Source organism: Bos taurus, chromosome 24, assembly GCF_002263795.3.
Source record: "Bos taurus isolate L1 Dominette 01449 registration number 42190680 breed Hereford chromosome 24, ARS-UCD2.0, whole genome shotgun sequence".
Lineage (NCBI taxonomy): Eukaryota > Metazoa > Chordata > Mammalia > Artiodactyla > Bovidae > Bos > Bos taurus.
In genome coordinates, this window is record NC_037351.1 from 45841665 (window position 1) to 45866490 (window position 24826).

Sequence of the window (24826 nt, forward strand, 5' to 3'; positions counted from 1 at the left end):
TGTCCTAATATTTTATTCTGCACTTAGCATTTTTTTTCATTTCTTTGAAAACCTTAGTTGCCCTATTTTTTTTTTTTTTTTTTTTACTGATTACAGTACCTCTTCATGCAGATCAGTCTCCTGGGCAGAGAAGCCAGTCAGGCTTTTCACATTATCAAATATGAACTTTGCCTCTTATGGCCAGTTAGTGAATTTCTCTTTAATCAATCAAAAAACACTCTGGAATCGTGCAAAGAACTCAGTCATAAATATTATGTAGGCCTGCTAACTTTAATAAAGTAAAAAAAGCTAAGAAACATATTTACCAATTCCTCAAAGTAATCTCAGTTCTTTTAAAGAATCAATCTATAGAAAACCACCAAGCAACATGGAACCTTTATTTTAATGTGATTACTGTACATCTGCAGTATTGGAGTAATCCGAATGGAACTAGAAGAAACAATGACAAAACCAAACTGGCATTTGATGTGAATCCACAGGAGTTTAAGCTTCAAATCCAGCCAAGAAGTTTGTTACAATCTCTTTCAGCTTTGCATCTGACTCTTCTGAGATCTTTCCATCGGTCCTATTTGAAAACAAAAGCAGATCAGTTGTGACCTGGGCAAAAATTCAATGACTAACCTAATTACAGAATTCAAAAGAATTTTAACAAGACTTTTCATTTTAAAGCTTACAAAAAAGGAGACATCAGTTATGTTCATACCTGATTTTGCCCAACAGGGCCTGATGTTGGCTGATAACGTGAGACAAGAAAGCATTCTCAAATTTTGTGATCTTGCTGGGCTCCAGCTTGTCAAGATACCCCCTGACACCCGCATAGATAACAGCCACTTGCTCTTCAATAGCCATGGGAGCTGAAAAGAAAGAAGTAAGTTGCTCAACAAATGCATGCCATTGTTTCCAGAGTTAGAGAAACTTATTTTTTTCACAAATTATTAACATGTCTTCATAGATCATGGAATTTCACAAGTAGAAATTCCATTATTAGTACTCCTTCCCACCTCCCTGGAGAAACAGTTTTTCCCCTTATTGGTAAGCCTTGAAGTACAATCTTTGCACTTATTCCATGAGCACCATCCATCACCCAAAAGGACTGTCTGGGGTAAAAATAACTTGCTGAAATTTTATAATAAGATAATATACATTTTTTGGCTGCACCACATAGCTTGCGAGATCTTAGTTCCCCAATCAGGGATAGAAGCCAGGTCCTTGGCAGTGAGTACAGAGGTCCTAACCACTGGACCCCTGGAGAATTCCCAATACTAACGTTCTTTATTAGTTACTCTTTATTAATTATTAGTTTATTAGTTATCTATTAGTTATCCCTTGTGGCTCAGCTGGTAAAGAATCCCCTGCAATATGGGAGACGTGGGTTCAAATCCCTGGGTTGGGAAGATCCCCTGAAGGAGGGAAAGGCTACCCACTCCAGCACTGTGGCCTGGCGAACTCCATGGACTGCATAGTCCATAGGGTCGAAGAGTTGGATATGACTGAGCGACCTTCACCTTCAACATTCTTTTAAATCTGCCAGATTCCACACGTATATAGCCAAGGAAATGGTAGGGAGACATAGAATCTACTATGTCTTAATTTCCAAAAGAAAGGTATTATTATACCCTTCCTAGCAATTCCATTGAAATGATGACTGTAATTAATTAAAACAGGTATCAATCACATTCAAAAGGCAACATCTTTAATCAAAGGTAATGGCACATACTACAGTTTGTAAGGAGCTATGTGATATTCCCAGGTCCTAACACAGAGTAGGAACTTGACCAAATGTACAACTCACAATACTGTCCCTGCTTGAGCAGCTCAGTCAAACGCACACCACGACTCAAGAGTTGTTGAGTGGCAGCATCAAGGTCAGAACCGAACTGGGCAAAAGCAGCAACCTCACGATACTGAGCCAACTCCAGTTTCATAGTACCTGCCACCTGAAACAGAAATGGTTAACTCAAACAATACAAAAATACTTCAATGACACAGACCACCATACAAATACATTTTTATTTTTAACCTAATGACAAAGTGATACAAATTACCTGTTTCATGGCCCTGGTTTGGGCAGCAGATCCGACACGGGACACAGACAAACCAACATTAATGGCAGGGCGGATACCTTTGTAGAACAATTCTGTTTCCAAGAAGATCTACAATGTAAGGAAAATACAGAGGCATATTAGCAAGCTTAAAGAAATCAATTATTTTCACAATTAAGTCACTATAGCAAAAACTGAAGCCCCAAAACCAAAGAATGCTAAATGGCTTCTTATCCTAAAGAGCTCCTTAAATCTTTCACAACTCAAAATCATCCTGTATATTCCATTGCGGAGATGAGGAGACGTGAGATGCGAAAAAATTAGGTACCATATTTACAGTAAAACTTAAATTGGTGATTTAAGTGATGTGATCTCTCTAGGATTTGCTTCAAAATTACACACAAGAGAACCGTGGGGAAAAAGAAAGCAAGAATGAAGTATACTATACCATCAATACATAAATAGGTGGGATATGTGGGGTTTCATTATACTATTCTCTTTACAATTGAGGTTTTCCATAACGAGAAGTAAAAGGAATTTAACAAATTAGTTCAAAACTACCAGTCTCAATTACTGCCTTGAAATCACCCAAAGTTTTCATATTTAATCATAAAAATAATACCTGTCCGTCAGTGATGGAAATGACATTTGTTGGAATGTAAGCAGACACATCACCAGCTTGTGTTTCGATGACTGGTAGAGCAGTCAAGGAGCCACCACCAAAAGCATCGTTCATTTTAGCTGCTCTCTCCAGGAGTCGGGAGTGCAGGTAGAATACATCACCAGGATAGGCCTCACGACCAGGGGGTCGGCGGAGCAGCAGAGACATCTGACGATAAGCAACCGCCTACAGTATAGAAAAGTGTGCACCTATTAGACAGGAGCTACATTTGTCAACTACCACATACAAACATATAAACATGTATAAAAACACATTTCTTTTGACCTGTTTGGATAAGTCATCATAAATGATCAAAGCGTGTTTGCCATTATCCCTAAAATATTCTCCCATTGAACATCCAGAATAAGGAGCCAAGTACTGAAGTGGGGCAGCATCTGAAGCAGTAGCTGAAACCACAATGGTATACTTCATGGCATCTGAGAAGAAAATAAACATTAAGTTTTACATGATTATTAATACTATGATTTTAAATTAGAGGCTACTAGAATAAAAATTAAGCACTTTACTACTGTCATTACTATTAAGATTACCCAGTCTAATAGCTTCTACTTTAAAGAAACTAACAAAACCTTCAGTTTACTGCTGCTTTATACTACCGATATAATTTTTTACTTCTTACTTTTGTATTGACTTGTATTAGTAGAAATTTGAGTTCATTAGGGAGTAATTAAAATCAGACTTCATTATAAGCATAAGCTAGTCTAAGATTTGCAGCATCCCAGATAACTGCAATGAGACTGAAATTCCTTAATACCTGCATCTGTAAGTCTCTTCACCAACTGGGCAACAGTGGATCTCTTTTGACCAATAGCAACATAGATACAGTACAGCTTCTTCTTTTCATCAGTTCCATCATTGAATCGTTTCTGGTTAATGATTGTGTCAATTGCAATTGACGTTTTGCTTTAAGAAAAAATAAACAAACATAAACCTTACTGAGTACTTCAAAGAATTCCCCAACTTAAATTCCACTACAAGTTACTCTCATATTACAGTCTACTCTCGCCGTATAGTCCAAGTATTAATATCTACCATTCCAAGTCTAAAAGTAACCTTTCAATAGAGCATGTTTTAGTTAGAACTTTTAACAAGCTGTTAAGTCTTTACCCAGTCTGTCGGTCACCAATAATCAGCTCACGCTGACCACGACCAATCGGCACCAAGCTATCCACAGCCTTAATGCCAGTTTGCATTGGTTCCCTCACAGAGATTCGAGGAATGATCCCAGGGGCTTTCAAGCCAACTCGTCTTCGGGCCTTGGAACCAATTGGACCCTGTTAAACAGTAAGAAGAAACCCCAGAACAATCAATTTGGCTCTTTGCTTTGAAGCTACAACCAAATCCAATAAATGTTAAACCTACCTTTCCATCAATGGCATTACCAAGGGCATCAACTACACGACCCAGCAGCTCCTCGCCGACTGGAACATCTACAATAGCCCCAGTTCTCTTCACAATATCTCCTTCCTTAATAAGTTTATCATTTCCAAACACGACAACACCAACATTGTCAGGCTCCAAGTTCAAAGACATACCCTACACAAAAGACATAATTGAACATCCATGAAGTCTGAGTGGCACTTCTTCCCATATACCTACACTACATATGAAAATGGAAGGGGGAGCAATACCAACTTTTCAGATCTGGTTCACTTCTATTTTACCACCAAACAATCTTCAGTAAACACTTGTCAAGTTCCCTCGAATAATCAGAGTTTAAAATTATAAGCCAAACATGCACCTTACCACATCCTCTAAAAACTAAAATAAGCAAGGAAATTGAACTGCTTAAGCTTCTTCCACTGCATTTCCTTTGACTACAGTTTTTGAATGGGGTGACCAGTATGAAGTAAAGTGTCAGGGTCAACTAGGAAGACACACTTGATTTACATCTATGAGAACTCATAAACAATCTTTTTTAAAGATTATCTAGTAAGAACCTATACCCATCAAGTCAGTAAAAAATTAAATTAAAAGCTACCTAATCAAGAACAAATCTGTACAACAGAACAGTGCTGGGTCATCTCATCGAATTTCAAAATGGTAAGATTTCAGGTCCCTAGCTCATACATTGGAGAAGGCAATGGCACCCCACTCCAGTACTTTTGCCTAGAGAATCCCATGGACTGAGAAGCCTGGTAGGCTGCAATCCATGGGGTCGCTAGAGTCGGACACGACTGAGCGACTTCACTTCCACTTTTCACTTTCATGCATTGGAGAAGGAAATGGCAACCCACTCCAGTGTTCTTGCCTGGAAAATCCCAGGGACGGGGGAGCCTGGTAGGCTGCTGTCTATGGGGTCGCACAGAGTCGGACACGACTGAAGCGACCTAGCAGCAGCAGTAGCTCATATATAATCAATGCAAAAAGGCTAGTCCAGGAACTGAATCTGGTCAATAAATAAAGCTCTCAAGAATTACAGAGTAAATATAGAGGAGTACCATGGAATGCCATTGCAGGTACACAATCTTTAGTCTAAATCTCTAATGTTCAACAGAGTAGCCACTAACATCATATGGCTATTTAAAATTGAAATTAGTAATTGCCCTGTTACCCAAGTCAGAGAAACTTCAGTAGTTACCGTATCCATATCTATAAAACATTTCCACATGGCAGAAGTTATTTCAGATAGTATCAGTCTGGACTCCTAGATTTTAAGTTAAATGAAAATGAGTTCCTCTATTTCAGCCTAACATTTCAAAGATACACACAACGATAGATCAAAGAGTAAATTTTTAGCCAAGGTCTGAGAGCTACCAATAAAACATTTGGCTCCATAATTAGTCTTTCACACCAACAGGTTCTTTTTCCATACTGGACACCAAATTCCACTGCCCCTGGTCCACCTGGATATCATACTCTGCTTTTGTCAGAGAACCCATGACTCCTACAACTTTGACTTCTCACCTTACTGGCCAACTACGATAATCTAATAGAAAAAAGCACACTTCTATTATTAGTGCTTCTGATAGCTATAACACTAGCTCACCTCTCAACAACAGGTCTACTCCTACAAGAAATACAAAGTCAATGACTTCCAACTTTCTGCCAAAAATGAATTTAACTAATCAAATGCCTTTATATAGAATGATCTTAACAGCTACAAACAGACTTGAGCTTTTCACAATCTGGCTGAAAATTTACCCAATTTTGTATTTCAGTGCTAATGGTTACAACTTATGTGTAAATCAGTCCAGAGAATAAAGTTTGGTTAACAAAAAAATTTACTCTTTTCACAATCTATAGTAATGACAAACACAAAATCACTGAAGCAGATTCAGATTCAAAGTTAAAAAAAAAAGATAATGTGACACAATCTCTGAACTACTAAATGAATAACTGAGGAAACACCAATGCTAAAACTATTAAATCTCATTTTACAATTTACCTTTAAACCTGAAGAAAACTCTACCATTTCTTCTGCTTGAACATTTCTTAGCCCATGTACCCGAGCAATACCATCACCAATACTTAAAACACGCCCAGTCTCTTCAAGGTCAACAGAGGTATCAGCTCCAAGAATACGCTCTTCAAGAATAGAGGACACCTCAGCAGTGCCTATTAAGAGAGGACAATTCCATTACAAAAAACAGCCTGGTCCAAAGATCTTTTCAAAACTCATTTCCCCAACAACATATAAACTATAGCTGTGATCAGAATAATCAAATTGTATTCTAAAGTTAACATTCTTTCAAAAAAGCTTGATACCTACCACTATGAAAACAAATTTAAGTGACTAAGAAAAAGCTTCACGAGACAAACATAAACCAGGTAAGGAGCTAATCAAATTAAGCAATCTCCCTAAAATAAGTATTTTCTATCTCCTAATTCTTTGGTTTAATCTCTTAACAAATCTGAAACTTGAATTTTTTGGCTAAATTCTATAAAAAGTATATCTTAAAAGGCAACAGCTTAGGAATTCCCTGGCAGTCCACTGGCTAGGACTCCATGCTTTCAGTGCCAAGGGCCCAGGCTCAGTTCCTGCTGGGGAAAATAAGATACCACAAGTCACTCAGCCAAAAACAAAAACAAAAAAAACCCAACTGTTTAACAAAATATAAGTACTGATAGCCCTTGCCATTTTGAAAGTTCATTTACGTCACTTCACTTTGACAAAAAAGGGTAATTTCTTCTTCACACTTTAATCATTTCAGCCAAAGAAAAACTTCATTAGAACACCCACTTTCAAATAGTGATGAAAAGCTGTATTTCTCCCTTTCAAGGGAAGCATGTACTACATTCCTCATCTTGGCATACAGATGATACCTAACTATTTCAAAAGCCCTAATGCACATCTCAAAAAAATTTCCCAACCTACAGAATCTTAAGTTTACCTCCTGATTTCTCTATTGCATTTACAATGTGCAAATTCAGACTGCCAGGTATAGGTTACCAGTTCCTGTTTTTGAAACACATAAAAACTACTTGTCTTTTCCCAATGTCTATTAGGAAAGAGTTCATAGGTCAGAAAGGAGCCTACCACCTGACATATACTGATAAGGACCAAGAAGCATTCATCATGACAAAAAAAGAACCTGTGCTCCCATCAAGAGAAATAAATAATTATAGTTCATTTCACTAGAAGGGAACCTACCAAAATAGAGCTAAATGGCATATTATGGGTTCAGAATCTAAAATTCCACAGTAACTAAAATTGAGAAAAAAATTCACTAATGGAAAAAAATCCAAAAAATATTCCCAGCAGGTATGTAACCTACGTGACATTTTTCATTTAGTAACAAGGTAGTAAGTGTGGTCCAGACACAGAAATAATGACTTACCGGTCTTCTGCAGACGAGAGTTAGAGGCATGCAGGTTCCTTGCAGCAATGAAGGATGATCCCAAAGCATTTTTGGAGACCTAGTGCAAGAAATTTTCTTTAAAACTCTGATTTTTAAAAAAGGGCCTTTATAAAACTAGCAAGCTTAAACAAATGCAGGCTTAGTATGATTAAATTATCAGCACAAATAGTAACCACGTGAGAAAGCATTTATCAATATATGTGAAAATTTGTTAATGCAATTCCAGGTACACTGTAAGTACACTTAAAAAAAAAAGCATATTCTAAAAAGCAACCACTAACAATATATCTTTCCTTTTAAAGGCACCAGATAAATATTACTTTGACTTTAAATGTATTTCAATTGAGTTGTGGAAATCCTCAATTTTATAAACTGCTTTCTAAAAGGGGCAAATCTCAATAGATTTTCTATTCTAATCTTAAAAAGCCTCTAAACGTTGAGTTTGGTTAGAAACTAAGAGATATGGCAATATGCACTTCGTTTTCAAAAAAACTCCCTTCAACAAATCCTGCAGGAATCCGGACCCTCCTTCTACAACTGTGGTTGGTCAAGGCATATTCTGAAGATGTTCCCTTCTACAGGACTAGGATGACTGTCCTTGAGTACTTCTTTTTTGTTTTTGTTAATAGAAATCCAAAATGTTATCAGCGGTTGTGTTAGGGCAGTAAATGGCCAATGAATTTATTTGGCTTTCCAAACTGAGATTACTCTCAAGATGAAAACACAAGTAAATGTCAAAACGTTTACATAACCTTTAGGGGTAATGTCCTTAACTTCAAGGGATTTTAGTGATGAAGGGCATTGACCTTCAAAAGAATCTCCCAACCTATGTTCTATTTTACTTGAGTTTTCAATCACTAACATTCCTCAAGGATGAAATCTTAAAAACAAGTCAAAGCACCACCAACTAAAGTCTGCCAGTCTGAGACAATCTGGAAGCCAGCTCCTCCGCTGTCAGGGTGGCGCCGGCACTGAAATGCATATTTGCACCTATACGGTGTTTTCACGATCGTTTCACTATTCGGCACTAAGAGAGCGCATATTGAAGCATTCAGAAAGGCACCTTCACTTATTGCTTTTCTCTGAACCGACCTCGGGAGGAGGTGAAATGCCGGGGCCTGCTGACCTTCACGCAATGCTCCCTACCTTGCTTCAACCCGGGCTGACAACAGTGCTCTGACCTTCAGCGAGGAAGTCAGGAGAGTCAGTGGGACCCAGGCTCCCCGTTTCGGAGCAGGCCTCGGGAAACTAGCGCCCCAGCCCTGACTTTCATCGAAGGCCCCTCTCCGGCCTCTCGGACGAAGACTGGAATCGTCCCGAGGCGCCATCTCAAGACACCACGAAGGTCACTGTCTCCCCTGCAGCACCCTGCACCCTCCGGCACCGAGCGAAAGAGCCCTTCTCCGAGAGCCCAGGCCAGGCCGAGAGGCCAGCGGGGCAAGATGGCGCCGCCCGCCACAGCCCCTCACCCTCTGCACAGAAAGAGAGCCCGAGCCCATGCAATCGCCACCCGCCGCTGACTGGACCCTCCCTCCAGCCAGCCTCCCGTGCTCACCAGCCCCGCTCGCCGAGGGAGGGCGCGGGCCACGGCCGCGGCGACGCGCACGGACAGCATCTTCGCAGCTCCCCTTGAGGTGCTTCCTCCGCAGCCGCAGCCTCGAGACTGACTGGGACAAAATGGCCGAGCTGCGGGGAAGGTCAAAGCAGTCAGCCCACGTGACCCGGATGTACCGCCCCTCGCTTTCACCCCCGGACGCGAATCTGCCAGGGTGCGGGTGGGGGGTTAATTACTTTCTTCCTTTAAGTATCATTTTTAGATTTTGAACCTCCAACTGACTGATTAGACGTCCGCCAGCGTCGATCCAGGCACTGGTTACATATTCACTTTGATCTTTCTCATCGACCTTGTGGTTGCCCTGGGCGACCGCATGGTTATAGCGGAACTGGCTGAGAAGCAGTTTCCAGGCCGCATCCTGGTAGAAAAACGATGCTGCCGTCACCTTGTCCTGGGGCGCAGCTGGCTAGCTTGACCGTCGTGGGGGTTGACTGTGGCGGGTCCCGAAGATACAGCTATTAAACCTTGGTGATGTGGGTGCAATAGTTACTCTTCTTGGGCGTGTAGGCAGCAGAGCATTTCCTGCTGTGCGAATTAACGCGGATTAATCTTCAGATCGCTAGCCACACCCCCAGAGACTGAGTCAAAAACTGGGGGCAAGCTGAACGTTTGAAAAGCACCCTCACTGTGATAAGCACTCAAATTGAAGAATCGTAGTTCTTTTAGATTCGATCTGAAAGAATTATGTCTGCCAATTAGGGCAATGTTTAACATTAAAATGTTTAACAAGCAAAAATTTGAATAGAGTGGTTGCTAATCCTGGGAAGAATTGTCCAGAATCACTCCAGAGTGAGCTAGGGCTCAATTTTTCCTTTAAAAGTAGCTATTTTCATGACAGTATAGACACTACTTTTTCATTTGAAGTAAAACGGCAATGATGACAATAACTTTCTATACCTACCCAATGAAATCAGGGCAGGACTTTTGCTCCCCCCAAGGAGATTGTGTGTGTGTGTGTGTGTGTGTGTGTGTGTGTGTGTGAGAGAGAGAGAGAGAGAGAGAGAGAGAAAGAGAGAGAGAGAGAGATACTGAGATAATTGTGAAATGTGAAGAATTTGGGTTGGGAAGGAAAATGTTAGGTATTTTGTGATGCTTGTTGAGTCCTATCAGACTGCAACCCCATGGCCTGTATCCCACCAGGCTCCTCTGTCCATGGAATTTTTCCAAGCAAGAATACTGGAATGGGTTGTCATTTCCTCCTTCAGGGTATCTTCCCGACCCAGGGATCAAACTCCATGTCTTTTGTGTCTCCTGCATTGGCAGATGGATTTTTTTTTTTTTTACCACTGTGCCATTTTATGGCATTTTATGATAGTGGAGAGTATTTACATTAACTGCACTTGTAGCTGTTTTGAGAAGGATCTTTTAGCTTCATTCACCAAATTCTGGCTTATACCCCAAATCTTAATTTGGGTTGAGCATATGAATACCTGGGTTAAAAACAGTCATATCCTTAAAAAAAAAAAAAAAAAAGTCATATCCTAAAACAGTTTGCAAATATATGATCACCCATCCCTTTATCTAATATCCTACTTCCTTTTCAAGGTGAGCCTTGAGTAAATATGACAGTCCTCCTGGGAATTAGGGGTAGGACTAGGTAAAATTTGGGTTTGTAAAAATAAAGTTCAAGGATATTTTGTAAAATTTGTAGTGATGAAAGTGGACAAAGGGCATAAAGATAACTTCCCTACCCTTATCTGGAATTTAGTAAATGAGCAGATACATATATGACTGAAACAAAAAAGAAAAGAATAAGAAAGCCACACAATATGATATAGGCTACTTACTAAAATTTCATTGAAAAGTTTAATCATTTAAAATATCCATATTACTTAAGAGAAAGATATTTAGTGCTAAGTGATCCACAATTTGATATTGAAACCTGTCACAGAAAGACTGAAAGCAAAAGGAGAAGGGGGCAGCAGAGGATAAGATGGTTAGGCAGCATCACTGACTCAGTGGACACAAGTTTGAGCAAACTCCAGGACATAGTGAAGGACAGGGTAGCCTGGGGTGCTGCAGTCCATGGGGTTGCAGAGTCAGACACAGCTTAGCGAACAAACCATCACCACAGAAAGTTGAGTACATGACCTATTTTTCCTAATGTGATAGTATACTACAGCAGGTTGTGCACAGCAGTATGGTATGACCTGAGGAGACTGAAATACCCAACTGGAGTCAGAACACCATGGTCAGATTCCAGGTCTACCACCTAATCTTGGTCAAGCCATATACTCCATGTATGTGGTTTTAATGTGAAAATAGGTAAAATAATGTGTGCCAATGTACTTTGCAGGGTTCCTGTAAGAATGAAACAAAAATAGGAAAACACATAAAACTATACATTACCATAGAAATATAAAGAACCTCTCAAGGTGTTAACTACAGAGTGATGGAAGGAGAAGAGAACTTTAGGAAAGGCAAAGAAATGAATCAAAGAATGGCTGAGTGGCAGTGACAGTGTAGGAGTTGTATGCTGTAAACCTTTTTAAAACAGTTTCTAGCACATTTAGCTCTTTAGTAGTGGAAACTAAGGTATAAAAAGAGTGAGACGGCCCCAGCTCGTATTGCCAAGGTAAAATTAAAATTGTAAGTGAGGAAGAAATAAACATCTGCTATCAAAAAACAAGTTCCAGGTTGTTTTTTTTCTTTTTAAGATGAGTGATTCAAGTGAGAAATAAAAATATAAAAGAAAACACAGCCTGGTTCCATGCGGCTTTACTTCTCCTGGAGGTGATAACCATGGAGAGCGGAGAAAGCCTCAAGGGAACAAGGGCTTGCAGGGCTGAAGCCTTGGACCAGCCTCGTCCAAGAGCTCCGCGTCCTGAAGTCCTAGTAAAAACTACAACTCCCAGAAATCCCGGATCCCGAAGGGGGTGGGCCCAACGGTGTGTGGGCGGGGCCGTCAGAGCAAGCGGGGCGCTTCTTCCGTGAGGAGCTGCTGGAGAAGTGGCGGGACTGGCGGCGATGGAAGCTCTAGAGGAGAAAGAGGCGCAGGTGATGGGGCGGGAGCTGGGCTTTGCGGCCTCCGGGAAACCGCGTCTTTGACACACCCGCCCCGCCGGCGGATCTCCTGGGCTAGCCACTTTTACTATGTTCCTCTGCTGATCCATTTTTAGTCCGGCTTCACCATTTGTGAGCTACCCCCTCTCCCCCCCAACCCCACCCCAACGCTGAAAAGGGAGTTTCCCTTCTTTTCCCGGCCTTCCCTGCTGGGACTCAGGCTTGGAGAAGGGTTGAGGAGGCCTCTCGTGTGAAACCTCTCCCTGGACACTGGAGGGGGACTTCTGATCCCAAACTCAGCTTCCAGCCAGGCCTCGCCGTTCACTGCTGCTTTTTACTAGACTTCTCACTCTTAACCAAGTCGTAAAGAACCTGCCTGCCAGTGCAGGAGGTGTAAGAAACACGGTTTCGATCCCTCGGTCGGGAAGATCGCCTGGAGGAGGGCATGGCAACCCACTCCAGTTTTTTTGGCCTGGAGAATCCCATGGACAGAGGCGCCTGGAGGGCTACAGTCCATGGGGTCGCAAAGAGGCGGACAGGACTGAAGCGACTTAGCACACACAACCTGTTTTCCGCATCTCGCATCCCAACTCAAGGAGCTTTCCGGCTTTGAGGGACTTGTGATGTGTTGGAGACAACTCTTTTTTTCAGACTTTGTGCCCATAATAATGGTTAGCACTTGCATATTGAGCTTCCTATGAAAATACTTGCCTAATACTGCTTTCGTAGCTTTGGGGAAGAACAGATTGTTATCTGGTAATTTTGTTGATTGTGCTGTACCTGCTCACTTTTTAATCTCCTGACATCTGATATCTCTCTCCCTAAAGACAAATTAGGATGTGAAGTAAGTAGGATGCCAGAATATTCATAGAAAGCATTTTGTTTGCTATTGATCATTACTTGGTCTTATTTGCTTCATGCCATTTAAATAAACAAGGATTATTAAATTCGTGTCCTTTGTAATGGTTAGGTCGCTGCATGGCTGAAAAAAATATTTGGAGATCATCCCATTCCACAATATGAGGTGAATGCTTGGACAACAGAGATTTTATATAACCTTTCAGAACGCAACAGGATCCGAGACAGGGATGTCTACCTAGTAACAGAGGACTTGAAACAGAAAGCAAAGGAATATGAATCAGAAGGTGAGATCAATTACAGAATTTTGAATGAGATACTAACTAGAGGTAACCAGATTTTAAAAGAGTAAAGTATGCGTGCCTGCTAAGTCCCTTCAGTCATGTCCAACTCTCTGTGACCCTATGGACTGTAGCCCGCCAGGCTCCTCTGTCCGTGGGATTCTCCAGGTAAGAATACTGGAGGGAGTTGCATGCCCTCCTCCAGGAGATCTTCCTAACCCAGGGATCAAACCCACATCTCATTATGTCTCCTGCATTAGCAGGAGTTCTTTATTACTAGTGCCACCTGGAAAGCCCTAACAATAGAGTATACAAGATTGATTTAGTGTAGACAGTTTTTTAGCATTGCTTCTTTATTTTACCCAGATTTGTCTTAAACTGTGTTGTTATAGCAACCTAATATATTACAAGGCTTGCCTGGTAGCTCAGCAGTAAAGAATCTGCCTGCCAATGCAGGAGACACAGGTTAGATCCCTGGGTCGGAAAGATCCCCTGGAGGAGGAAATGGCAACCCACTCCAGTATTCTTGCCTGGGAAATTCCATGGACAGAGGAGCCTGGCAGGCTACAGTCCATGGGATTGCAAAGAGTCGGACACAACTAAGTGACTAAAGAACAATAACAATACGTTGTGTCATTATAGTATATTTTATTGGTACTCTGATGGTAAAATACTAACCCCTAAAATATAAGTCTAAACTTATTAGCCTGACATATAAAATCAGTTCAGTTCAGTTCAGTCGCTCTTTACGACCCCATGAATCGCAGCACGCCAGGCCTCCCTGTCCATCACCAACTCCCAGAGTTCACTCAGACTCACGTCCATCAAGTCAGTGATGCCGTCCAGCCATCTCATCCTCTGTCGTCCCCTTCTCCTCCTGCCCCCAATCCCTCCCAGCATCAGTCATGCCTGACTCTTAGCGACTCCATGGACTGGAGCCTACCAGGCTCCTCCGTCCATGGGATTTTCCAGGCAAGAGTACTGGAGTGGGTGCCATTGCCTTCTCTGGTCTATACTAATATATAACAAAAATTCTAAGGATTTTAAAAGTTAAGATTATTTATGTCTGTCATAAAGCACCTTTTAGGGTGATACATTAAACTGTAAATATTTCTACTAATATATACAAAATTTTGACACAATTTTCCATACTAAAGTATCCAATAAACATCTGCTTCTGCTTCACTGATTATGCTAAAGCTTTTGATTGTATGGATCACAACAAACTATGGAAAACCCTTAAAGAGATGGGAGTACCAGACCACCTTACCTGCCTCCTGCGAAACCTGTATGCAGGTCAAGAAGCAACAGTTAGAACCAGACATGGAACAACAGACTGGTTCAAAATTGGGAAAGGAGTACGTCAAGGCTGTATGTTGTCACCCTGCTTATTTAACTTGTATGCAGAGTACACCATGTGAAATACTGGGCTGGATGAAGCACAAGCTGCAATCAAGATTGCACGGAGAAATATCAATAACCTCAGATATGCAGAAAACAGCACTCTCATGGCAGAAAATGAAGAGGAGCTAAAGAACCTCTTGATGAAGGTGAAAGAGTGAAAAAGCTGGCTTAAAACTCAACATTCAAAAAGCTAAGATCATAGCATCCATCACTTCATGGCAAATAGATGGGGAGAAAGTGGAAACAGGGACAGACTTTATTTTCTGGGACTCCAAAATCACTGCAGACTGAGACTGCAGTCATGAAATTAAAAGACACTTGCTCCTTGGAAGAAAAGCTATGACACACCTAGACACCATATTAAAAAGCAGAGACATCACTTTTCTGACAAAGGTCTGTATAGTCAAAGTTATGGTTTTTCTTTTAATCATGTGTGGATGTGAGAGTTGAACCATAAGGAAAGCTGAGGGCCAAAGAATTGATGCTTCGAACTGTGGTGCTGGAGGAGACTCTTGAGAGTCCCTTAGACAGCAAAGAGATCATACCAGTCAATCCTAAAGGAAATTAACCCTGAATATTCATGGGAAGGACTGATGCTGAAGCTGAAGTTCCAATACTTTGGTCCCCTGATGCGAAGAGCTGACTTATTGGAGAAGACCCTGATGCTGGGAAAGATTGAGGGAAGGAGAAGAGGGTGACAGAGGCAGAGATGGTTGGATGGCATCATCAATTCATGGACGTGAGTTTGAGCAAGCTCCGGGAGTTGGTGATGGACAGGGAAACCTGGTATGCAGCAGTCCATGGAGTTACAAAGAGTCAGACATGACTGAGCGACTGAGCAACAACAACTATAAGTTGGTGTCTGCTGAGTAGGGCCGGGATGGCTGAATATCTGCATGTAGAAGAATGAAGTTGGACCCTGCCTCATAATATATGTAAGAATTAACTTAAGGGACTTCTGTGTGGTCCAGTGGTTAAGAATCTGCCTTGCAATGCAGGGGACACAGGTTCAATCCCTGGTCAGGGAACTAAGATTCCACATGCCACGGGGCAGCTAAGTCTGAGCACCACAACTAGAGAGCCTGTGGGCTACAACTGTTGAAGTCCACATTCTCTGGAGCAGTGAAGATCCCAAGTGCTGCCACTGAGACCGGATACAGCCAAATAAATGAATAAAGACATATGTATATATATATATATGAGTTTTAAAAAAAACAAGTTAACTCAAAATGAATAAAAAACCTAAAAGTAAGAGCTAAATCTAAAACTCAGAAGACAGCATAGATGTACATCTTCATGCTTTGGATTTGGCTATGGTTTCTTAGCTGTGATACCAAAAACAGAAGCAGCAAAAGAAAAAGTAGGCAAACTGGAAATCATCAAAATTTAAAACTTTTGATCTCAAATTTTTTTTCTTCTCATCAAGTAAATGAGAAGACAACACACAGAATGGGAGAAAATATTTGCGAATCATGTATATGATGAGGGACTGCCAGTAAGCACAGCATCAGTAAGCATCAGGAAAATGCAAATCAAAACCACATTCCATTGCACACCTACAAGGATGGGTACCCAACTCTGAATATAGTAAAAGCCATTGAATTATATGTTTTAGGTGGGTGGCTGCAATAAAGCTGTTGAAAAATTAAAGCAAAGCAAAGATCTTAGTCACCATAGAACTCTTATTTCTTTTCAGCCAAGCATCTTCAAGACCTTCTCATGGAGAGTGTGAATTTTTCCCCTGCCAGTCTCTCCAGCACTGGTTCCAGGTATCTGAATGCTTTGGTTGACAGTGCAGTGGTCCTTGAAACAAAGGATACCTCTCTAGCTAGGTAATTCTTGTGATTGTTTTAATTTCTGCAGTCATATATGCTATCAGGTGTTGACCTAAGTAGCTTTTGTATCTCAGGGTAATGCTATATAGAAATTATAGGAAATAATTTTATATTTATATAGGAAATATATGCAGAAACACTAAATTTAGTCAACTCTTTATCATTGCTAGTGAGTATGTTTGATTATTTCAGATAAACTTGGTTAAATTTATAATGTATTCTTCTTTCAGGATTAGGTTTGTGAAAGTTGGTTCTCATGTATAGTTGAAAAGGGATTAGGTATCACATTATTCCCCTCAGTCAGTCAGTTCAGTCGCTCAGTCGTGTCCAACTCTGCGACCCCATGAACTGCAGCATGCCAGGCTTCCCTTTCCATTACCAACTCCCAGAGCTTGCTCAAACTCATGTCCATCGAATTGGTGATGCCATCCAACCACCTCATCCTCTGTCATCCCCTTCTCCTCCCACATTCAATCTTTTGATTGAGGGTCTTTTCCAATGAGTCAGTTCTTCACATCAGGTGGCCAAAGTATTGTAGCTTCATCTTCAGCATCAGTCCTTCCAATGAATATTCAGGACTGATTATTCCCTTAAACAGTAAGAAAAGCAGTAGGCTAAATCTCCTACTGTTGAGCATAATGATTTTTAGTCATGTTCCTACCCTATTGGATGGAGTAGGTTTCCTTCTGACAGGCATCTTACCTGTGTAAAGACATTATTCTTCTAACAACCTTAAGAAGAAACTGAGGCTCAGAGTGGGGGGTTAGATAATTTCTCTGAGCTAGTAAATGACAGAGTTGGGTTTCAAACCCCATCTGACTTCAGAGTCCTAGAACTATCCCTGTTGGATGAATCTTAGCTAGGGACTACCATTACAGATTATAATCAGAGAACTGTATAGCTGTTCTGTTTAACTGCTAATGCAAAACCTTGGAATATGTATGTACATACATATGTGTGTGTATATATATATATATATATATATATATATTTAAGCAGAAGAGTTCTAGCTAGAAGTTCATATAGGCTATATGGCAGTAGAAATCTTAATTCAATCAATTGACTTGAATTAAGCCAATTCAGCAGACACCAAATACTAAATATATGTATTCTGCTGCTGCTAAGTCACTTCAATCGTGTCCGACTCCGTGCAACCCCATAGACGGCAGCCCACCAGGCTCCCCCGTCCCTGGGATTCTCCAGGCAATATATGTATAGTTCGCTCTATATCTCTGTTCCCCTCTCTTCTTCCCTCCCTCCCTCCCTATGTATATATACATTTATGTATAGCTATCTATGTAGGCACTGGGGAAGCAGAAATGAAGTGAATAGAATAATGAATGCCGGCAAGGACCGTCTCCGCTCATGGTAAATTGAAGGAGATGGACTTGTAAAATTATAAAATAGTATGACAGCTGCAACATTATAGGAATGTACAAGTTGTAGGTAGAAAGCACGAGAAAGGGGTAGTGAATTCCAGAATGGGAATAAATACAGTTTTTGAGGAAATTTGCCAGCTGAGGAAGGGTATTCCAATGAGAACCGCGTGTAAAATAGTATAGAGGTGTAAAAGAGCGTGATTAAGGAAGAATTCACATGGAAGTAAAATCATTTTTAGAAGTGAGGAATAATTGTAATAATTGTAATTATTGTCCTTAATGTCCGTTTACATGACCAGATTCTTCTTTTAGTTTTATCCCTGCAGTGAATGATTTGACCTCTGATCTGTTTCGCACCAAATCCAAAAATGAAGAAATCAAGCTTGAATTGGCCAAACTTGAGAAAAATCTAACAGCAACTTTAGTATTAGAAAAATGTCTGCAAGAGTAAGTAATTAGTTTGAAGTTGTGACAATTTTTACTATAAAGGCAATAACAGGACATTGTAAGATTTAGTTTTGGCCAATAGATATAATTTAAAACAACACATTAGGAAATGGTAAGATAAAATGTGTTTTTAAGTAGAAAATGACTTGGATGAAGATAGGAGTGGTTGGGTACATACTTTTATCTTTTGTATAGTAGATTCTTTTCCCCCTTTTTTTAAAATTTTTTTTATTACTTATAAAGTTTTACAGAAAGAATGCATATGAGTATCATTCTATTGGTGATGACAATTGAACAATACTCATAACTGTTCTTGAGTAACTAATAATTATCAAAGATTATAATTATACAATATTGAGAAATGCAGAACAAAATACAATTATGTGAGCACAGTTGCTCTACAGTATTGTGTTGGCCTCTGCCACACATCACCACGAATCAGCCACAGGTGTACATATGTCCCCTCCCTCCTGAACCCCCGGTCCCATCTCCCATCCCATCCCATCCCTCTAGGTTGTCACAGAACACTGGGTTGAGCTCCCTGTGTCACATAACCAATTCTCACTTGCTGTCTGTTTTTCACATGGTAATGTGTATGTGTCTATACTGTTCTCTCAATTTGTCCCACTCTCTCCTTCCACCACTGTGTCATAAACTATGATACAACTTAAAGTCATGTTCTATTTTATTGCCCTTTGTTACTAGAACTCTGGTCTTCCTTGATATTCTGGCTCTTTAGGTCCCTATGGCCCCAGAGGTTAGATGCTGTGAAACAGGAGTATGTATATGCACAAGTAATATGATATTGTATAAGTTTAACCAATAAATATTGACTCTGTATGTGCAAAGCACCTTGTCATGTTACATTTAGAAGAGAGGCCTTTGTGACCCCCATAATTCAAATTGTCTTTAGGATCCATTAAGTCATTTTTTTGAGCAGCAGACCTACTTTCTCTGAGCATAATCAGCATAGATTAATCTTAAAGTTATTCAGTATTCCTTGAGAAAAATCCCAGATGGCAACATGGAGAGAAAGATGACCTGGAAGAATGCGTGGTAGTAGCCAGTCTGAGATATAAAATTTAATCTAGAAAATCCAGCAAGTATGTTATCTACTCTTTGAATCAAAGTAGTAGTTTGCTTTTCATAATAATTTCACCAAGAAGAAAATGTTCTCAACTTCACTTTTTCAAGGGACCTCAAGAAGGCAGAGTTGCATTTGTGTACGGAAAGGGCCAGAGTTGACAGTCGTCTTCAGAACATGGACTTCCTGAAAGCCAAGTCGGAGGAGTTCAGATCTGGGATTAGAACTGCGGAGGTTCGTATGGAAGACTCAATACATTTAGCTCTCTTCAGACTTCTTTTCAACTTTCATCCTCACAACTAGGCAGTATTATTATTCTCTTCTCACACAAGGATACTGTGAAGGTAGTTCAGTTCAGTTCAGTTGCTTAGTCATGTCCAACTCTTTGCGACCCCATGAACCACAGCACGCCAGGCCTCCCTGTCCATCACCGTCACACAGCCGTCTAGCAGCAGATCCCGCTTCACATGCAGGTCCCAAAGCTCAAGCTCTTACGCCCTGCACCCATACTGTCACCATCTTGTCGGACTGTCTGAAATGACTCACATGCAACATAAAAGTGCTTAGAAGCAGGTATTGTTCTTCATCTGTGATTTTTTTTGTAGCTTTTACAGAAGTTCTTTTTTTTAAAAAAAAGTTCTTTTTTAAGTTATAGCTCTTTACTGTGTTATATATTGAAAATATTTAATGATGGTCACTTGCAAATAATTTTTTAAACTGAGCTCCCTTTTTTGTCATTGTAGGAGCAGCTTTCAGCCCGAGGAATGGATGCTTCTCTGTCTCATCAGTCACTGGTAGCACTTTCAGAGGTTCGCTTACTTTACCCAACTTAGCTTCCTTTAAAACATCAGTGCGCGATGTACGTGTTTCTTTTTATAGAGTTTTTTTCACTATTGACCCAATTTCTTTTCCTTTACCTCTGTATTTTATGTTTACCAGTATTTATATCTTTACTACTTGTTTATCTATATATATTTTTACATTTGTCTGTTTTTTTCTTTATTTGTTGGAGTCAATGATTATTGATTTATCTGTTGAATAAATGTATTGAAGTATTATGTGCTAAACCACGTAAGTATTCATCTTTCTTCGCTTTCAGTAAAATACCAGCTCCCAGCTCCTATAGAATGCAGTTCTGGGGTTTAGGATCTATAAGAGTTTTATCTATTTTCATGGGAAGAGGGAGAAATGGGGAGATTTGTTTTATGGTTTTATTCTTAAGATTTTTTGGTACTTTGAGTTTTGGAATCTAAAATTGACGATTCATAAATATGTGTTTGAGACTCTTGTTTCCTGATGTTCTGGTGCCTCTTAATCACATTATTTTGTATTCCCAGACAGCATATTAGTCTTAATAAACGGGAGTATTACTTTCCTGTTTTAACATCTTCTAAGGATTGTGTCCATTTGTTATCCATTTACCTTTGAAGCTCTTTTATTTGTTACATTGTTTAAAATGTCCTAATGTTAATGCTTTGTCACATTTTATTTATTTATGTGCAGTGTTTAATTGCATTGTGAATATCTTTATTATGCTGTGTGTTTTTTTTCACCCTCAGAAATTGGCAGAACTAAAACGACAGACTATGCCTTTGAAGAAAAAATTGGAGTCCTATTTAGATTTAATGCCGGTAATTATTTTTATGAATTAAAAAAAAAGTTTATCTCCTCCAGCTTTCTCCAAGGGCACTAAATGATCATGAAAATACTGGGTCCATGTCTAAGGACCTAGGTCCTCCTCTTTCTTCTCTTTCAGTAAAATATAAGCTCCAAATTCTTATAGAATGCAATTCTGGGGTTTTAGGTTGTATAAGGGTCTGTGTTGAAAGTCTTTATTGAATTTCAGTATTGTATGTAGTTGGGATATACTTTCTATAAGTTTTTTTGCCTTTTGAAAAGGGTCGTTGTATTTTTTTTCCCCTTGTTTCCTAGCCGAGACGATATAACCTTTCCTTATTCTATTTTTCTTTAAAAGAATCCATCTCTTGCTCAGGTAAAAATTGAAGAAGCAAAGCGAGAATTAGTAAGTAGTTCCATTTTGTTCCTTCAGACTTTAAAAGATAAGTGCTGATAAAGCTAAAACTCCCTTCCTCCTCTTTCTTTCCTTTCTACTCGGAGGTAAAGGTAAAGCGCAGTCCCACACTTGAGGTATATCATTGCCAGGCATCTTTTAATACTTTTGGGGGGCACATATGTGATTCTTTTCATAAAAATACGTAGTGGTCTTTTACATTTTTGTGTAGATTTTCCTGGATGGAAAAGGAGAGTTGAGAGGCATAGAATATTCTAGACAAAGTGAAAGTGAAGTCACTCAGTTGTGTCCAACTCTTTGCAATCCCATGGACTGCAGCCTACCAGGCTCCTCCGTCTATGGGATTTTCCAGGCAAGAGTACTGGAGTGGGTTGCTATCTCCTCCTCCAGGGGATCTTCCCGACTCAGGGATTGAACCCGGGTCTCCTGCATTGTAGGCAGACGCTTTACCATCTGAGCCACCAGGGAGGTCAGGAAATAACAAAAACATAAGAGCTGAAAAATGGAGGACTTTTCCAAGCTTTTGCAAGTAAAGCAATCTGCCTGCTTAGGGGTATGCAGTGGAAGATAGGACTGAAGTAGGTCAATTGGTTTAGGAGGTGAAGGGCCTTGAATATAAAGAAGGTTGAACTTGGAGCCTGTAGGGCAGGGGTCCCCAGGACTGGTCCATAGCCCGTTAGGAACCAGGCCTCAAAGCAGGAGGTGAGCAGCAAGAGAGTGAGCAGGAGAAGCTTCATGCATATTTACAGCCGCTCACATTACCTCCTGAGCTCTGCCCCGTCACATCAGCATCCGATTCTCATAGGAGTGTGAACGCCAACCCTGAAGTCAAGGCAGAATATGCTGAGATTGCCACAAAATAAAAATAAAGTACACAATAAATGTCGTGCACTTGGATCATCCCAAAACCATCCCCCCACCTCCAGTCCATGGAAAAAACGTCTTCCCTGAATGTCTTCCACTGGTCCCTAGTGCCAAAAAGATTGGGGACTGCTGCAGGGGACCACTGAAAGCTGCTCTGGGTTGCCTTGCTTTTTAAGCTAAAGTGAAGTGTGATCAAGGTTATGCTTTTTGATCAGGGCAGTCATTTAGGAAGATTTTTCTGCAATCAGTGTATAAGGTAGATTGGAGGATAGAGAAAGAAAATTACAGAAACAAGTTGGCCTGTTTAGGCCAGATGAGAAGTAATGAGAACAGTGACAGTGAGACTGGAAAAGAGCGATGTGAGAGACATTGCAAAAGTACGTTGCTTAAGGAGTACAGGTCAGGAAAATCTATTCATGTAGCGTGTCATTCACCTCTCTAAAGGGTTTTATTTTTTCCCCTCCTTAGATGTTTATTAGGAGTCTGAAAACTTGGAGTGTGGGAAGTGGGAAAGATATAAAAGCAAGGAAAATCTCATTTATAATGATATTGTTTAAAATTTCTGCTTTAGTGGTTTTCCTTTTTGTTTCCCTTATTTTAAATAGCTTTAGAATTTAGAGCCCTTTTTTTTATGTCCTTAGTTATAATATTTATGGTGTTTCTTTCTTCCTTTAGGATACTATTGAAGCTGAACTTACAAAGAGAGTAAACATGATGGAACTGTGACCAGAGCCAAATAAATTTCACCTTTCTTAACAAAGGAGATCGAATAGGACTTTAAAGAATTTTTTCCTTGTGACATTCCGTATAACTTAATTTCTGTGTTCTTAGATGAAATAATGTCATTGTTGATGAAATAGTGGTGTCTGGTTGTGTATTGAATTTTTATGTGCAAATGCATAGTTTTCATATGAAGAAACATTGGTTTTCTATGTTGTTAATGGCTTGATGTCCTTCAGTAGCTCTCTTAGGTGAACTCATGACAGTCATCATGTAGTCACTCACGAGGTCAGCTAAATGAAAGGGAAAGATTCTGCAGCTTCAGTTATGTTCCTCCCACGCCCCCTTCTCCTGGGATTTGCTATTGTTTTTTCTGATCTGCTTACCTGCCTAATTCCAAATGTTAATGTATGTAGGAGTTTGGTTTATGAAAAAGATGACCTTTTAAATCAGTAATAGAGAGATGGATAATTTAACACATGCTGCTAAATCTATACTTTACCCCTTATATCAGGATAATTTCAAGGGATCAAAGATTTAAATATTTTTTTAAAAGATAGTAAAAGAAATCATAGAGGAATTTTAATATTTTGATTTTTAAATAATCAGAGTCAGAAACTTACGACTGAAATCCAGGAGCCATAAATAAAATGATTGAAATATTTGAAAATTTTGAAACACTAAAACTTCCTGTATGGGAATATCTCTTATAAATAAAATCAAACCATGATAAATGTAGTCTAAAGAAGAAAAGAGAGATTTTTCACTTTGCACCTTTTTGTACTTTTAAAAATTTTGCACCATGGGATCAAGAATCAATTCGTTTTTTAAAGATTACCTAATTGACCTTAAAAATTTCCCTCTCCTTTCCCACAAATATGTGGCTAAATATAATGCAAAAGACATTTGTATTTCCTTTTTTGGAGACTGTCCATATCCTTTAGCCATTTAAGTATGATTGTTTCATCTGTTTCTTAACAGTTTATAGGTGCTTCTGGTGTGTTAGCTAAATTAATCTTTTACAATTTGAATTGTGAATATTTTCCAAGGTTGTCATTTGTTTCTTAACTGCAGTGCTTTTGGTAAGGTGACTTGATGGATCAACTGTGGAAATAACCACCAAAATCCCTCCCACCTTTGTGCTCTCCCCCTTTGTACTCTAACCTTGCTACTTCTCACATCAAGAGGTGGAGTCTGTATCTTCACCTGTTGTATCTGGTTTGGCCCTATGATTTGTTTTGACCAATGAGACAAATAGCAAATAGGACAAAACCAAGGACTAAAAACTCACTATGCATTGGAGCTTGCCATCTCTTACTGAGACTACCATGTGAAGAAACCTGGACTATTGGAGGATGAGCAAAGAAAGGTAATTCCAGCTGAGCCCTGCTCCCACCCCAAGACCAAACAGGTTGCCGACTGCCAGATATGTGAATGAGATCTTATACTGTCCAGCCCTACTAGCAGACTGCATAGATCAACCACGCTGTCCCAGGCTGGAAGCTCACAGAGTCAACCTGTAGAATCATAAGAAATAATAAATGATTATTGTTTGAAGCTTATTTTAAATTTGGGGCTGATTGTTGGCTGTAGCAGCTAGTTGATAAAAGTAACCTTTGAAATTTATTTTTTGGCTTCCTTGATGGCTCAGCAGGTAAAGAATCTGCTTGCAGTGCAGGAGACACAGGAGACATGGGTTCAATCTCTGGGTTGGGAAGATCCCCTGGAGGAGGCAATGGCAACTCACTCCAGTATTCTTGCCTGGAAAATCCCATGGA

General features: G+C 40.0%; 2 protein-coding genes across 3 annotated transcripts; one reads left to right on the forward strand and one right to left on the reverse strand.

Moving 5' to 3' along the window:
• Positions 1–253: 253 nt before the first annotated feature.
• ATP5F1A (ATP synthase F1 subunit alpha) lies at positions 254–9161 on the reverse strand. Its single transcript, NM_174684.2, is given in 12 exon segments — positions 254–565; positions 704–854; positions 1793–1937; positions 2046–2153; positions 2665–2889; positions 2989–3140; positions 3479–3627; positions 3832–3998; positions 4087–4260; positions 6113–6282; positions 7506–7584; positions 9082–9161. Coding segments are annotated over 12 exon segments (1662 nt in total). The 5' UTR covers positions 9142–9161; the 3' UTR covers positions 254–483.
• Positions 9162–12048: 2887 nt separating this feature from the next.
• On the forward strand, positions 12049–24610 carry HAUS1 (HAUS augmin like complex subunit 1). 2 transcript variants are annotated; one of them, XM_005224197.5, is made up of 9 exons: positions 12049–12138; positions 13115–13289; positions 16384–16456; positions 18214–18348; positions 19543–19666; positions 20176–20241; positions 20992–21063; positions 21408–21455; positions 23004–24610. In XM_005224197.5, the coding sequence occupies exons 1-9, from the start codon at positions 12109–12111 to the stop codon at positions 23052–23054; spliced, it is 774 nt and encodes a 257-aa protein (XP_005224254.1). In that variant the 5' UTR covers positions 12049–12108; the 3' UTR covers positions 23055–24610. The 2 variants fall into 2 exon arrangements, with proteins under 2 accessions (XP_005224254.1, NP_001033646.1); NM_001038557.2 differs by having other exon boundaries at positions 12072–12138; positions 16384–16519; positions 23004–23185.
• The last annotated feature ends 216 nt before the right edge of the window (positions 24611–24826 follow it).

Bases quoted from the DNA above. Each gene is read 5' to 3' on its own strand.
- HAUS1 (NM_001038557.2), top strand. From the start codon at position 12,109: ATGGAAGCTCTAGAGGAGAAAGAGGCGCAG. The intron at 16,520-18,213 runs GTAATTCTTGTG...TTCTTCTTTTAG, and splicing joins AAGGATACCTCTCTAGCTAG to TTTTATCCCTGCAGTGAATG. The intron at 21,456-23,003 runs GTAAGTAGTTCC...TTCTTCCTTTAG, and splicing joins AAGAAGCAAAGCGAGAATTA to GATACTATTGAAGCTGAACT.